Source organism: Stylophora pistillata, chromosome 2 (genome assembly GCF_964205215.1).
Source record: "Stylophora pistillata chromosome 2, jaStyPist1.2, whole genome shotgun sequence".
NCBI classification, from domain to species: Eukaryota; Metazoa; Cnidaria; class Anthozoa; order Scleractinia; family Pocilloporidae; genus Stylophora; species Stylophora pistillata.
Genome location: NC_142520.1, coordinates 16,719,652 through 16,735,194, shown reverse-complemented (window position 1 = coordinate 16,735,194; position 15,543 = coordinate 16,719,652). Strand labels below are relative to the sequence as shown.

The following is a 15,543-nucleotide window of genomic DNA, read 5'->3' as shown; positions in this document are numbered from 1 at the left end:
AAAGTATTTTGTAGGGAGCATGGGCGGAAGGTGCAAAGGAAAAGAGGCTGTAGCCCAATATCTCTACCAATAGAAAATGAATTACGCTAATCAATTAACGCTTCGGATATATTGTGACCAAATATATACGTGGGAGGTACTTGAGTCTTTCAATTTTACAAGAAATAAGGTGACTATGGTAAAAAGAGAATCAATTTAAATTGAATAAACCTATCTGGGACTCGCATGAGAAGAATGTAATTAGTAATATAAGAGATATTGTCTAATAAAATTTTAATTTCTCAACTTAAAGTCAGCCCAAGGACATATTATCAGGGACAATGACACTTACAGTGTATATATCTAGTAGAATGTCATTAAATGTTACATCTTTCATACTATATTAGAGCCGTGATACCGCGTGGGATATTTTGTTTTGGTTACAATGCGAACAGTTTTTCGAATAATATTTCCTTACTTGCTAAAAAAAAAAATTTAAAGTGATGACCGAAAAAAATACAGCGATAAAAATAAAAATACCGATAAAAATATGAGAAGATTAGTTGTTTTTGGTATCGGAGTTTTCAGAAGACACGGAAAAAAAGATCACCAATCATTTGGGCTCGAGAAACTCGTAAGGGGTGGAGGAGGGGAGTTCTGCGATTGGCAGAGCAGAAAAAGGTGACTTGCTTTCAAAAAAGAATGCAACATAGTGGCCCCGATAATGCTTGGGCAAAAGAAACGATAGTAGGCAAAAGGAAAGCTTCTTGACTGCACTTTTTTCAGACTCTAAACTTACAGTGTAAGAAGAACTTGGTTACCTTGTTTCCTTTTATTATAAGTTATTTTGTTGTTTTCCAAGCCTTTTACTTTTAAGTTTTAATTTTGCGCGGGGCGGTAGAAACATTCAACGCATTAAAAAGGTGTTCAATATTGAACCAGAAATATTTTGTTTAGATTTAGGTGTAAATTTAAAGAAAATTTTTCAAAAGCAATAGCGGAAAAAAAACCCAGGATAAAAGAAAATATGAAAGCAGCCATATTTAAAAGATTTAAACTTTCTGCTTGTTCTGATTTAGACAAATCTGTGTTCGAATAATCTTCTTATCCACTTTTAGGAGCGGACGTCACTAATCATAAAATATGCAAAGTTTGTCTAATACAGCTTGAATGCAAGACTACTATGTCAGGTTTCTTTTGATTTTAAAAGCTTCAGCTAAGTTAGCAGAGATACAAATTTTATTCCATAATGCTGTCGCATCTTAATTTTTAATTTTTTTTCACTTGTTCTTTTTTAATGCCAAAACGAATTCAAAGATCCTTCCGACGGCCAAAACGGCTTAAGCGAAATGAATGTGCATCGCTTTAAAACCGGAGCTGAATAGAAATCCAACTCTAAGCAATTTACACAGCCGTACCTGAGTATTTAAACGAAATACAACAATTTTGAAATCAAAGAAACGAGACTTTAAGTGAGTTTGAGTTTGAGCTCATCGACAAGCTGTTGAAATTTTGAACAAGTCATGGAACAGAGCAGAAGAAGTCATCGATAAAACTTTGGATTAAATAATCTGACTTTCATTTCTCGTTCCGAGTGAGCGAGTTACATACCAACTGAAGAAGTATACTGGTCAATTTTTCAACTTTCAAGTTCATTTTAAGGTGTTGTACACAGTCACAAATTAATACTTTGTTGCGCGGTAGCAAACAGAGGACTTCAAAGATGAGGTTTGGAGACTAAATCAAAGTCCTGATCCTAGCAGAGAATAGAAACCTTAAGAGCCACTGACCATAAATATCGCCGAGAATCCACCGACAGTTGCAAAATTTCGCAACTCGTTTTATATTTTCTAAAAGACCCTTTTGATGAACCTTTTGCGAAGATTATATCAAAAAATTTTATCCTCCCTTTTTTCCTCCGAATAATCGAAAAGTTCAAACTACGCCCAAATGGCCGTTGTTGTCCCGCCCTAAAAGCAATGGAAAATTAGGCAGCCTCAATTCAGCAACTTCGTACGCTACAACGCGATGCAATACCGCTTTTCAATTTTGTATGCTAGCAGATGGTCCTTTTATCTCTCGGAAAATATTAACTTCTTGTTCTGTTGTTACGTTTAAGTCTGAACAATAACCCGTTGGAATAAAGTACTTCGGGTCCCTTTCACGGAGGTAAAACAAAATATGCAAAGTTTGCCTTATACAACTTTCGACTGATTCTTTCAAGCAAAGTATAATACAGATTGTATTTCCTGTCACTACCTAAGATATAGGCCTCAACGTAGCATGTGAATATGTGCCTGCACAAAGGAACAGGTTTCTTTAATCTTCAACAATATATAAAGACATTTCATGTGATTATTCCAACATTTCTTGTTAATTTACCCAACCCTTATCATCTTGTCAGTGTCGCCCGGCTTGTTACGAAAACTATAGTACATGACAATGTATAATGTAAAGCTCATTATATTACCAAGATATTGTAATATTACGATGATAGGTGATGAGAGGAGGAAGAAAAACCAATTCAAAAGAATATATCTAAAAATATATGTTGATATAGATAAATTGATAAAAAAAAAAAAAAAAACAGTGTATGAGGCGCCGAAATGGACAAAACTGCCGTTTAGCAATTTTTCTTTCCAATTACATAAATAAACTCAAGATTTTTGTCTTCAGTTTACCTATTAGATACTAACTTAGTGAAATATTTATGCACTTTTTCGCATTTATTTTCTAAACTCTTCAGTTGCATTCTAATTGCAAAGAAAATGCGATACAAGTACAGAGAAATTATTCTAATTGAAATGTGTTTTAGACGTTCTAATGTTCTTATTACATTCTATTTTAAAAATAAAGTATTCTAATAATGTTCTTTTCATGCCAAGTTTGAAAAAACACTTTGCTCATAAGGATGATACATTATCCTATTCTCAGTCAGAAAATACATGGCAACTGCAAAAAATACGTTCTGATTAGTATGCGAATTATTCTCAGTTAAATTTTTTCGTGGTAATTCAAACACGCTTCTAATTAACATGCAAATTTATGCTTCACAAAGCGGTGTTGGGCAAGGGAATCACGGACGCCGATGTAATTGACATTTCCCCCTTTTTGCGCTAAATTTGAAGCTATGAATTGAAGACTATCTAGAAAAGCTTCGATATGCCTTTATATCGTCGAGGAAGAGGCGACATAGAGACAGCTAGAGATATTCTTAGAATATACCCAAGCAGTTCTCAGTCATATTGCTAGCTTCAGTCAACAATGGAAGACCCAGAATACAAACCTGGACGACTTAGAATACGCTGTTGATCGAATGACCGAGATCTGTACAACGTTTGGCGATCTTCATCAGAGTGTACCCACCAACAGCGCGGCAAATAATTCAGTTGTTGGCCTGACAAGTATTTTAGACGATATATGAACACATCATCTTTGTACGAGACTCAAAGGTTTAAATACAGAGCATGCCTGTTCTTGTAAATGCCAATGCCCAGTGAGCAGGCGAAAAAGGTCGTCCTCGTTATGATGGATCAACTGGCATTCTTGCGAAGTAAACACTTTCGCTGGGCTAGCATTGCTAAATTACTGGGAGTCTGATCATGAGAGAACCGTTAGGAGACGAAGAGAGGAATTTGGAATCTGTTACTAGTTCGATGTTTGAGTGACAGGTGATTTCCCGTCAAAACAGAACGCAGGGTTATCGGAACAGCAACAAGAAGGTTTATTTCAAAATGAACGTAGTTTTCACTTGATAAACTTTTCACTAACCCGTAACTCAGTAAACTTTCACGGCCTCCGAAAACTTCCATCAACTTGAAAATACACACGGCCTCCGCCAACTTCAATAAACTTGTGAAAGGTAGTCTGGAAAACTCGGAATTAATCCCGCCGGAATTTTTCAACGTCAGTTTTTTCAGTTCAAAACGACTCCGATGATTTTCCGAAGAGTATGTAGCTTCGAAAATACTCAGATGATTAACCCAAAGATTATTCGATGGATTTCGAAGTTACCCAGAGAGCCCTGAATTTATGAAGGCTTGTTTTTTCAATTCTTCTTTTTTCTTTTTTCAAGATGTTTTGGAAGAGTGTACGAGCTCCGAATGTGTTCTCCGATGATTAACCGAAAACTATCAGAAGGTCTCCGAAGTTACCCGGATATTATTCGATGGTTTCCGAAGTTACCCGGAGAGCCCTGAATTTTTGAAGGCTTGTTTTTTCACCCCGAGTTATAGTATCGTGAAAGCACGTTTTAGGGGGACACTTTCAACCGTGAGAACGATTCATTTATTCGTATTCCAGCTTTCGTAAACCTTTGCCTCGTTTACTGAGGATCTAACCCTAACGATCTGATCTCAATCTGCAGAGTCGACTGAGTTTAACTGTTTTATTCTTTGCAGGTATTCACTCTGTTACAACGGGTGTGCAAAGAGCTACTCTGACAACTAAACGGAGAGAACACCTTTTCGATACTTGATTCTAAACAATCTGATCGGTTGATGCTAGCCACTAATGACATGACCAAGCAAGGTTTAAGGTCATGTTCATCGTAGAGAACAATGAAGTGAACATGTCTTATCTAATTAAGAGAGTGATTTCTAAAACTGACAAATATATCCGTTAAGTCACTCTTTCCGATCAGATTCGTTGCAATTTGAACCAAAATCGACGAATATGGTATTTCCGCGTAACGCAATCACAATTGTAACTACTAGTTTCCAACGCAGCCTACCCAAATATGTATCAATGTAAAATGGGGTCGACAGGCCTACACGACTCCTCAGCGCGTGTTTAGAATAGCCTATTCAAAGTTTGGCCCTCACGAGTATGTCTTTGAGCGACCGTCCTCTTTTGTAAGATACGAGGGGCGGATTTTTTTTATATTTCGCTCAGTAGTGATTGTGTTTCTTTTAAATGCCAGTTTCTCATGAGAATTTGCTTTAGGTTTGGCACAGATGGTTGGTATTATGTAACAAAAGGCAAGATTCGTTGGTTCGTCTTCTGTTTCTGTTGAAGCCAGTTTCCTGTTTTTGAAATACACCTCTGAGAGGGTTGTGTCAATGAGGTCCTCTGGGTAGCCTCTCTTTAGCAAATGCGCTTTGAAACTTGCAACCTTCTCTTCGAATATTGTTTGAGAGGAGTTTGTTCTGAGAGGTTTAAGGGCCTCCCCTTTTATGAAGCCTCTTTTAACTCCTTGTGGGTGACAGGAACTATAATGTGTATACTGAAATGTCTCAGTTTGTTTAAAATGAGTACGCACATCAAGGATTGCGTCTTTTTCGAATCGTTCGCCTTTGTAGAGGTAGGTGTCCAGAAATGTTGTTTCCTTATCGGAAATTTCAGACGTAAATTTTATTGTTGAATGATGATTGTTTGCTTTTTCGAGGAAACGCTCTATTGTTGCTTTGTTTGTACTCCTTAGCGAGAAGATGTCGTCTATGTATAACGTTTCCAAACAAACGGTTTGAAAAGGCTTTTGTCAAGGATTTCTGTCTCTACCTTGTTCATAAAAATATTAGAAAAGGCGAGTGCCATTTTCGTGCCCATGGCCGTACCATGTGTTTGAAGGTAGTGCTTTCCATTAAACTGGAAAGAATTTTCTTGGAGACTGATTAGCCTAAGCGCTTGTTTTAGTCGTTGTGTAGGGATAGGAGTTCCGTTTCTGTAGAATACTTCGCATGCTCTGCATACAGTGTCTATTCCCTCCTCTTGTGGTATATTTGTATAAAAGCTGAACGTCCATTGAAACAAGTATTACGTTCTCCGGGACTTTCGTATTTTCTATGAAATTGACGAAGTCTGTAGTATCCTTAAGATACGACTCTTGTTTTTGTGCTATCGGCTGAAGGAGTTAGTCGATAAATAATGACAGTTTCTCTGTAGGGCCATCACACCATGACACTATCGGTCTGCCGACCGAGGAAGGTTTGTGTACTTTTGTTAGGGTGTAGAATTCTGGAGTTCGAGGCGGATTTGGGGTTTGACAGAGCTAAATTATAGTCGTGTCGTCTATATGATTACCGTTGTAGAGGTCTGCAATAAGTTGTCTGACCTTATGGTCCGTCTCTTTAACCATGGGTGATGCAAGAGGCCTGTAGTTATCTTTCTCATCTAGTAGAGTTTGGCCTTCTAAAATTTTGTCGCGTTTGTTTATGACTACGGCTGTTGTTTCTTTGTCGGCCTTTTTCAGGTTTGGATATATCAACAAAGTTGAAATGGTAAATTGGCCACCGTAATGATTACAAAAGCTGACGTTTCGAGCGTTAGTCCTTCGTCGGAGCGAATAGAGGAATTGTGGGTTGTGTGTACTTTTAAAGGCAGAAAATGGAGCTACGTTATTGGTGGGTGCATGGCAACGAGAAAAACATGAATAAATTAGTGGAATGAAAAGCGTTCATTGATCCTTGTGGGATTGAGACTGCCGGTTTGAAAGATGAGCTTTTGAAAGATGAGCTTTTTTAAGAATTCCATTCCTTTTTCTCAGTTTCTAAGACTTCGTCGTTTATGTAGTAATGACTCTGATTTTCACCACAAATCAGAGTCAATGTGCCAGTTCTTCGATAAACGTGGTTACCCTGCTTCCGTTGTTCAAGCGGGTTACCACCGCGCTCGACTTATTGATCGACATTCAGCACTACAAACGTCGCATAAGGAAGATTCCGACCGCAATCCATTCACTCTCACGTTTCACCCTGACAACCACTCAGTTAAATCCATCATTCTTAAAAACTTCAAATTACTTCAAAACGATCCAGAGACAAGCACTATCTTTTCGCAGCCTCCGCTCATTTCATTCAAACGCGACAAAAACTTAGGCAATTTTTTGGTCAGAAGTTCTTTTCAGACTAATGAGCAACCAGGCACTTCAAAATGCGCTCGTGCGCGATGCAAAACGTGTCCTGTCATTCACAACACTGATAAAATATCGGGACCTAAACGATCCATTAAGATCACCGATCCCTTCACGTGCACCTCCGCTAATGTAATCTATTGCATAACTTGCACTTATTGCAAAAAGACATACATCGGCGAAACGGGCAGAAGACTAGGTGACCGACTCCGAGAACACCTTCGAGACGTGGAAAAGAATGACAAGGACACATCTAAACCAGTCGCTAGACATTTTAATTTACCTAATCATTCTAAGCAACATATGGCAATCTGCGGTCTTTCCTTGCACTTAGGTGGCACGGAAAGCCGTAAAAATCTTGAACAAAAGCTCATCTTTCAAACCGGCAGTCTCAATCCCACAGGGATCAATGAACGCTTTTCATTCCACTAATTTATTCATGTTTTTCTCGTTGCCATGCACCCACCAATAACGTAGCTCCATTTTCTGCCTTTAAAAGCACACACAACCCACAATTCCTCTATTCGCTCCGACGAAGAGCTAACGCTCGAAACGTCAGCTTTTGTAATCATTACGGTGGCCAATTTACCATTTCAACTTTGTTGATATATCCAAATTATTTCGTTACTCCCACCGACGCAGCCCAAACAGTTTCTTTCGAAACTATCAGCCTTTATTCATTTGCTTTTTGAGGTTTATCTCGCGTTTCAAGGTCCTGAGCGCCTTGCGTTCGATCAGAAGCAAATTATCTTCTGGCTTTGTTATTTCTATTTCTGAAAGGTCACTTTTAACCTCTTCTGAATAGCTTTCAAGGGCGACTGATTTTTGTATTGGTGGTATCCATGCAGATTTGACGTGGCAGGGACATGTTTTTTTGTCCTCCCCTCGGAATATGTAAATCAGAAGCATTCTCCTTGCGAACTGATCAAAGTCACGCAATAGTTGTTGTCTGTTCTGTTTTTGTTTTGTAACAGATGTTGGAATGAATTTGAGCCCTTTTGCCAGTAAATTAATCTGCTCGTTTGTAAGTTCTTTATTTGACAGGTTTTTTAATGTGCGTTTTGTTCGCCTCTATTTTGATAATTGAACGTGTTTGGCGTCTGACTTTTCTGCGCTCCCTGCGCTTGTTAGTCGCTAGCCGCTTGGCTTTTGAAATTGGTTTTTTGGCCCCATGTTTGTTTTGGGAGTCAGAGAATATACGTGTAAACTTTTCAAATTCTTTATTTTCCACTGTTCCTAATCTTTTCATCCTACTGCCTAACTGAGCGATTTCTTCCTGGAGATTAACCGCTATATTTTTGACTGTCTCGATCGTTCAGCTTGCGCCACGCGCGCTGATTCGATCGTACTACGGTTCTTAGTGTTCAGTGTTCCGGCCGTTTTGGCTCGTTTTCTTTTCGTTATTTCGGTCTTAAACGACCGATTTCACGTTCATGGAAGCACGTTTACTGTTTTGCCTTTTTTATTTTGCCTTTACTGTTTCTTGCTTCGCGTTGTTACGGATTTGCTTTATCTCATGTATCTAATTATCTCATGTATCTAATTATCTTATGTATCTGATTATCTCATGTATCTTTATCTGATGTGACTGACAGTCTTGGGAAGGCTAACCTACTATCTTCTCCTGCAGTCCATGTGTCATCTGGTGTTCCCCAGGGGACAGTCCTAGGTCCCCTAATTGTATTGTATTGTATTGTATTGTAATCTTTATTTAGACACGATCAATTCATGAGCCTATAAAAATACACATACGCTATCACATACGCTAAGATATTTAAAATTAAAACCTCATACTATAACACTAAAGCTGTTTTCCGTGAATGCCGTGCGTTAGACTTAAAGAATGTCATTGATCTTACGTTTGAATAACCCCAGAGACTCTGTGTTCCTTATATCGCGTGGTAAACTGTTCCATAATGTGGCGCCACTGTAGCTAAAGCTTTTTCTGTAATAATTAGTGCGCGGTAGTGGAACATTAAGCTTATTTTCAGAGTCCCTGAGGTCATAAGCAGAGTCACGCCACGTAAACTTTGAATATAGATACCTTGGAGCTAGCCCGTGCAGACATCTAAACATCATGGTGGCTTTATGGATTTCCTGCTGGCGTGCAAGATTTTTCCACCCTAAAAACTCTAGTAGCTCAGTTGCATCAGCATCATAGTTAGAGAATGTCAACACACGGGCTGCTCTATTCTGCAATTTCTACAGTTTGTCTCGTAGCGTTTTCCCACAGCTACCCCAAACAATGTCACAGTAATCAAAGTGAGGTTTTACTAAAGCTTGGTAGATGAGTTGTAAGGTTGATGCTGGGATCAGGTGCCTAATTCGCTTTAGGGCCCCGATACCAGAGGCGATCTCTTTCGTTAGTTTTTCGATGTGACTATGCCAATCGAGTTTATCGTCCATTATTACACCAAGCGAATCTGTAGCTGTAACCTGGCTCAGTTGAGTTTTGTTCATTCTAATTGTTGGTGAAGCTGTGAGAGTATTCAGTCTCTGCCTCGACCCTATTAGCATGAATTCGGTTTTAGTCATGTTCAACGTGAGTTTGTTCGCTTGTAGCCAGTTGAAGACGTTTTCTAGGTCTTCATTTAGACAAAACTGAACGTTCTCAAGATTGCTTCCCGCATATGTGAGGTGCGTGTCATCGGCATACATTCTCGGTTTACAATTTGATGAGCAATTTGAAAGATCGTTGATATATAATAAGAACAATAATGGACCGAGGATGGTCCCTTGAGGGACGCCGCAAGTCAACGAGTAGCTACTGGATAGCGACCCGTTGACAGAGCATTTTTGTGTTCGGTTTTCCAAATATGACTGAAACCATCTGAAAGATTTTCCATGTATACCATAATAGTTTAGTTTCGATACAAGGATCTGATGATCAACAGTGTCAAAAGCATTTTTCCAATCTAGAAAAATGACTCCATTGATTTTCTCGTTATCAATAAAATATACCCAAGAATCTGTCGCTTCCAACAAAGCTGTTACAGTAGAATGATTAGCACGAAACCCTGATTGGTTTTGACATAAAATATCGTGCTCTTCCAAATAGGCATATAACTGTTCATAAACTATCCTTTCAAACCACGCCGGGCTGGCGCGCGCTGTGAAGCGGAACTTTGCCGCCCGCTGTTGTTTGAAATTGAACAGCGGAGATACGAATAAAAGTATAAAACAGTTCAATCAATCAATCAATCAATTTATTTATTTGTTAGCAATACAATATTATCACAGTCCTAGGTGACCCGCAATTAGCAAGCTATTCTAGGCGGGCCACCCTTCTAAAACAAGTGCTGTCTTTGCTAATGATCACATACGATACAATTAAACAAAGATAATCATTAAATAAAAATACAATTGTTAAATAAAATAAAATAAAATTAAGTCCGTTGAATAATTCAGTTTTTTCGCCAGTTTTCAAAATGGCGGTCCAAAATGCTATTTCGAACGCCACTGAGGCTCTGCGTCCACTACGTAATGAAGTCGATAATTTCTTTTTGTTTAAAGAAGAAGTGAAAACAGCTCTCACTTCAATTTTTCAAAAACACTGTGTGGGCCAAAGCTCTGTGAAACGAGCTAAGATGTCACAAATTCCAGCGTCAGCACTCCTCGAAGGAGAAGTAAAGATGTGGCTAAAGATGCTCCATAGGCGCCTCAGTCCAAGAATGAAGGCCCGAAGCAGTTGGACCGTAGAGTTTAAACGGGCGATGTCCTCGGAAATATTCTCCTTAATTTTACAGTGTTAAAAAGGCCCGTTCCGCTTATGGTATTTCGTACAAAGAAGAAAAACACACAGATGTCATCTACTATCACCGAGAGAACAGACTTATTCGAGATTTTGGCAACTTATCCGAGCTAAACAACGACTCAGTTTGAGAATTCTTGACGAAGAAGAGTAAAGGAATAAGTAAAGGAACTTCAAAAGTTTCCATAAGTTCTGAAACTCCTTTCACCATCACATTTACCAAGAGGACACAGCAAGTGGTGGTGAAAGCCCACTACAAATTCACCAATGAATTTGGCTACACCTTTTCGTAGGCATATACAAGTCATGAAAACTAAACAAAATGGAGTATATTCCAGGCTGTTTGTAATTATAAGTTGTCCTAACATTATGCACTCAGCTGATTTGAAGTTTCTTACCTTCCCTTAATTGTATTCCACTCTGCACAGTTACCAATAAATCATATTAAAATACCATAGACTTGCATTATCAATATTGGAAACAATGTTGGAATGCCATTCAGTTTGATTTGTTTTGTTGGGTCAAATTTTAATCAAAACCACACAACAGAAGGGTGATCAAAGTGTAATTTATTCAAACACTATCTTAAAGGTCCTATCTGCTACCAATACAATACATCATAATATAATCTCAAGTCAACAGTGATTTTGAGTCAGACTGTGTACAGATTTAGCATTAATTACAAAAGCTGTGGAGCAATCTTTCCATCCTTAACACTATGCTCTATAAATTTCATGATTGGGTCCCCACAAAAACAGCACTTAGCATCCTCAGGACATGCTTTTAACAGACCACAATAACAATAAGATGGATCACTGAATATCCTTTCTGGGATGTAGGCTACATTTTTGCATGCAGATTCTGGCTGCTGAAAACCATGCTGAGGCAGCCAAATCAGCATCACATATTCATGTCTAAATATTTCAACCCATCTCTTTTGATATGTTGTATTTTCACTTAATTTTTTCAGAAACACATGCTTTGCTTCTCGCCCTTCCATTGTTACCATTCCCAACCCCTGCCCATACTTTTCAAGCATTTGACGACAATGAGTGGGGACAATGTGACCCAATGTCCAGACAGTAGGATTTATAGACCTTGGCAAAAACATTGAATTTACTTTAAAATACTCATAGCAGGCAATAGAAAGCTGATCAATCTGGTCTAATGTTATCTCGAATCTATTAAAGAGAGAAACACAGTCTCTCAGCCTCACACCTGAGTAAGCTAAAGCAAGAACTGTTTGACGTTCTTTCCTGGAGTCACTTTCACAGCTAAGCCACTTGATTAATCTCATGAAATTATGACAAAAACAACGGGAATCTTTTCCAGTAAATCTATAATGCAAATCAACTCCAGACCCTTGAGTTTCATTGAACCATTGTTTTGTCTTGTTTGCAAGGCGCCTGGTCTTTACTTCTGTTTGTAAAGCTGTAATTACTCTTGTGAAAGGGCTATCAGATGGGACCTCTGAAAACTTTTTACAATCAGCTGGCAACTTAGATTTTCTTATAGCTTCTGTCAAAACTGCTTTAAAAAGGTACTGCCAAGCATTGTTCTTCAGATGAAGGGGTTCCACGTGAGCTTTATCAATATAAGAACCTAAAAGAGGCAAAAATTCTTGTCTACTACTTTGTTTGGCAATGAAATCTGTGATTTTAGATCTTTTTGTCTTCACAGAAATTTTTTCAAGTGCTACTCTTTTTTTAAATGCTTCAACCTTGTTGACAACATTTACTCTTTGCTGGTAATTCCATGGCTTCCACTTGTTTGACCTGTCAGTTCCAAATGTACCCTTCACATCCCTACAATCAGCTAATGAAACATTTGCAAAGGGCGAGAAATACTTAGCGCTAATAGTCAATTCACCTGCCAACATGGCAAGCATCTTCATGTCATTTGGCAATTCCTCCAGCTTAAACCTAAATTTGATGCCTTCAAATTCATACTCGGTTCTTTCTAACTCTGCAATTTGTGGTAATAATGACCTCACATATTTCTTTGTAACAGGAGAACTTTCATCACAGTTGGCACCAAAAATTAGAAAGTTATCATAACTTGATGCCACCCTTCTTCCAACATTGAGGAAGCTGACCAAGAAAGAACATGCACTCTCATTCTTGCCAAATGGGCATCCATCACCACCAAGAGCAATTTGAAAAGTGCCTGTTGATTCTGTAAAGCCTTTCAAGCTTTGTTTTATATTCTTAGAGAGATAAAATTTGGCAAGCATTGGAAGGTGTTGTCTTAAGTCTCTATATGCACCATTCACTGGGTTTTCAGTTTCTAAGCCCTCTAGATAGTCTAGGTCAATTTCATGAACAGTTCCAATATCAATCTTTTTTAACTGTTCCACAAGGTTACTATACGTGAGAAGCTTTGGTACCTTACAGCCTTTACAAATTGAAATGCTTGTTCTTTTCCCTGGTTTACTTTCATTTGATTTCATTGAAAGCACCAGTCTAACACTTTTGTACTTTCGTTTGCCCACTACACCACTTGCATAATATGTTGCAATACTTCGTATAATGTTGTCATTTGACTTTTCAAATTTTAAAACATTTTTCTTAAATTCTTTGGAAACTACTCTATCAGTCAACTGCTTGTTCCCTGTCACATAACTTGTGAGAGTATCCAGTTTGCATCTTTTCTGCAAAGTGTCAAACAATCCCTCAAAAGTGGCTGAAGAATGTTCATTTGTGCTTCCATGAATTCTGGCAGCAGCTTCAATGGTCTCATGCCTCCTTTTCCTTGCAATTATTGGTCCCAATGTTGATTGTCCATCAGCTAGTGCAGTAGGGCTTCTTGTTCGTGCCTGAGATACCTGTCCCTCATGTGTCTAAAAATATCACTAACTCATTAGACACTGGGTAGTAACACATTTATTAAAACAAGAAGTGGTTCAATGAGACCAAAATTGTAAACATTATAGATCTGAACACAACAATTGTATCTCGCCATATCTTACATTTGATATTTTGATGTTTATAGTTTAGAGACACCATCATTTATGACAGTCTTCTGACTGACCAAATGAACACAGGCACACACTCAGGTTTCTTGCCCAGGCACTGGCATAGAAGCCTGGCACTGGCTGTCATTCTGGTACTGGCTCTGTGTTAAGTGGCCAGTCCACCAAAATTTAACTTGTAAAAATAATTTTTCTTCTCACAAAATTGAATATGTTTCCATTAATGTTTTTATCAAAAATTGGCATAAAATTGTATCTATCCACTCATTAATGAAAATCTACAGTCAGAAGTTGTGCACAGCAGTTTTTTGCAGCACAATTACCGGTACTGGTAAAACAACCACAATGAGGAATCAAGAGTATACTCACAGTAATATTTTCAAACTCATTTGTTATGTCCCTGCATCGTTTCCTTACTGCGGCCAACTGAAAGCATCAATTAAACATGTCATCTCTTATGCAATGATTGGTTAATTCTTAAAGTTCATATAAAGTTCAAACAGATAAAAAAGCTGGGGGGTGTTAACAAATATTTGTGTAGGGAGGTACAGGGGGATGCACAAACCATTACCCAGTTTATAAATAAAATTGTTATTATTATTATCATTATTATTATTATTTTTAATTTCCTACCTTGTCAAAATTGAAATACAAGCCTCCCTGTACTCGCACTTCCACCACTTGCCTAAAATACCTTGATACAAATTCTCTAATATTCGAAATATAAAACATTCTCAAAGCACCACTACTAGTTTACGTTAAAACGACAAATTAAATATGTTATCTCGCCTTTTCCTGGGTTCGTTGGACTTTTTTGTATTCTGCCTGTAGCTTGCGATTTTCATTAACAGCTTTCTCTCTTGCAACCTTCCGATCTTTCATGTAGTGAGCCAAGTTAAAGCGCGTGTTCTTTTTGGGCGGCATCCTAAATATTAACTCATTAAAAACTAAGAAAAGAATGCAAAATTAGGAAAACAAAAATCATAGAGTTCTAGTCAAGGCTTTGAAGTTTCTCTTCGTAACAAAATTTTTCGGATAAGAATAAATATTTAAAAGACTATCCGGGCCAAAAATACTATACGAACGACAAGAAAACCTTACCTTCCCTTTTACTGTATCTTCTGCTGTCTCTTTGCACGCGAACATCGAAGAAAGTATTGCATGTTTGGTATCGAAATGACGGGCAAACTTGTTTACTTTCATCAAATTTGAGCTTTGGCGCCTTCGGACTAACCCAAGGACCGCTCGGAGGCATTTTTCGACGGGCATTGAACTCAGTTCCAGTCTTCTCTAAGAAACACACGGTCACAGACGCCATATTAGTAGACAATGATTGTTCCGCTTCATAGCGCGCGCCAGCCCGGCGTGAACACCTTAGCCATTATTGGAATCACCGATATTGGGCGGTAATTGTTAGCATCACCGCGGTCACCCTGTTTATAAAGAGGTATAATCCTTGCATATTTCCAGTTGTCTGGGAACTTCCCTTGGCTAAAAGATTGATTGAAAATATCACATATCGGCACACAAATAAGATCAGCACATTCCCTGATAAACCTAGCAGATATTTTGTCAAGGCCTGTTGCCTTTGACTTGTCTAGTTTATTTAAAAATGAATATACTTTAGTTGGATTGGTGGGTTGAAGCTTAAACCGTTTATCTGTTGCGGTAAGATATCTTTGATAGCTACCACTATCACAATTTATCTCACTGGCAAGTTTTGGACCAATATTAGCAAAGTGGTTATTGAATTCGTTTGATAGCTCCAAAGGATTAGTTACCGTTAATCTGTTCACTTTTAGTGACGCCACTGGCGTTTTCCCAGATTTTCGAGAAGTTAGCTCGTTTATAGTCTGCCAGGTCTTTCGGGAGTCGCTGGTTTGCTTTTTAAAACTATTTTGGTAATACACTTGCTTAGCTGAGCGTATTTGCTTATTGACTATATTTCTTTGTTTCTTAAATAATGCCCAATCGTTAGGATCATTTTTCTTG

The 15,543-nt window shown here is 38.2% G+C and overlaps 2 protein-coding genes and 2 pseudogenes across 3 annotated transcripts in view; 2 read left to right on the top strand and 2 right to left on the bottom strand.

The window, feature by feature from the left end:
- The window catches only part of LOC148737410 (leucine-rich repeat and transmembrane domain-containing protein 2-like), a 51,816-nt gene that overhangs the window by 31,411 nt on the left and 4,862 nt on the right, over positions 1–15,543 (top strand). The window lies entirely within an intron of this gene.
- Positions 5,416–8,464, bottom strand: LOC148737413 (uncharacterized; annotated as a pseudogene).
- On the top strand, positions 10,239–11,032 carry LOC148737412 (uncharacterized; annotated as a pseudogene).
- On the bottom strand, positions 11,133–14,917 carry LOC148737411 (uncharacterized). Of its 2 annotated transcripts, XM_088748295.1 has the most exons (4): positions 14,653–14,917; positions 14,341–14,498; positions 13,921–13,977; positions 11,133–13,419 (listed from the first exon to the last, which is right to left on the bottom strand). In XM_088748295.1, the coding sequence occupies exons 1-4, from the start codon at positions 14,867–14,869 to the stop codon at positions 11,260–11,262; spliced, it is 2,592 nt and encodes an 863-aa protein (XP_088604421.1). In that variant the 5' UTR covers positions 14,870–14,917; the 3' UTR covers positions 11,133–11,259. The 2 variants fall into 2 exon arrangements, with proteins under 2 accessions (XP_088604421.1, XP_088604422.1); XM_088748296.1 differs by lacking the exon at positions 14,653–14,917 and having other exon boundaries at positions 14,185–14,479.

Coding starts and splice junctions, on each gene's coding strand:
- LOC148737411 (XM_088748295.1), bottom strand. CDS start 14,869: ATGGCGTCTGTGACCGTGTGTTTCTTAGAGAAGACTGGAACTGAGTTC. Junction 13,978..14,340: donor TCCAACGAACCCAGGAAAAG/GCGAGATAACAT, acceptor TGATGCTTTCAG/TTGGCCGCAGTAAGGAAACG. Junction 13,420..13,920: donor ATGAGTTTGAAAATATTACT/GTGAGTATACTC, acceptor TGATATTTTTAG/ACACATGAGGGACAGGTATC.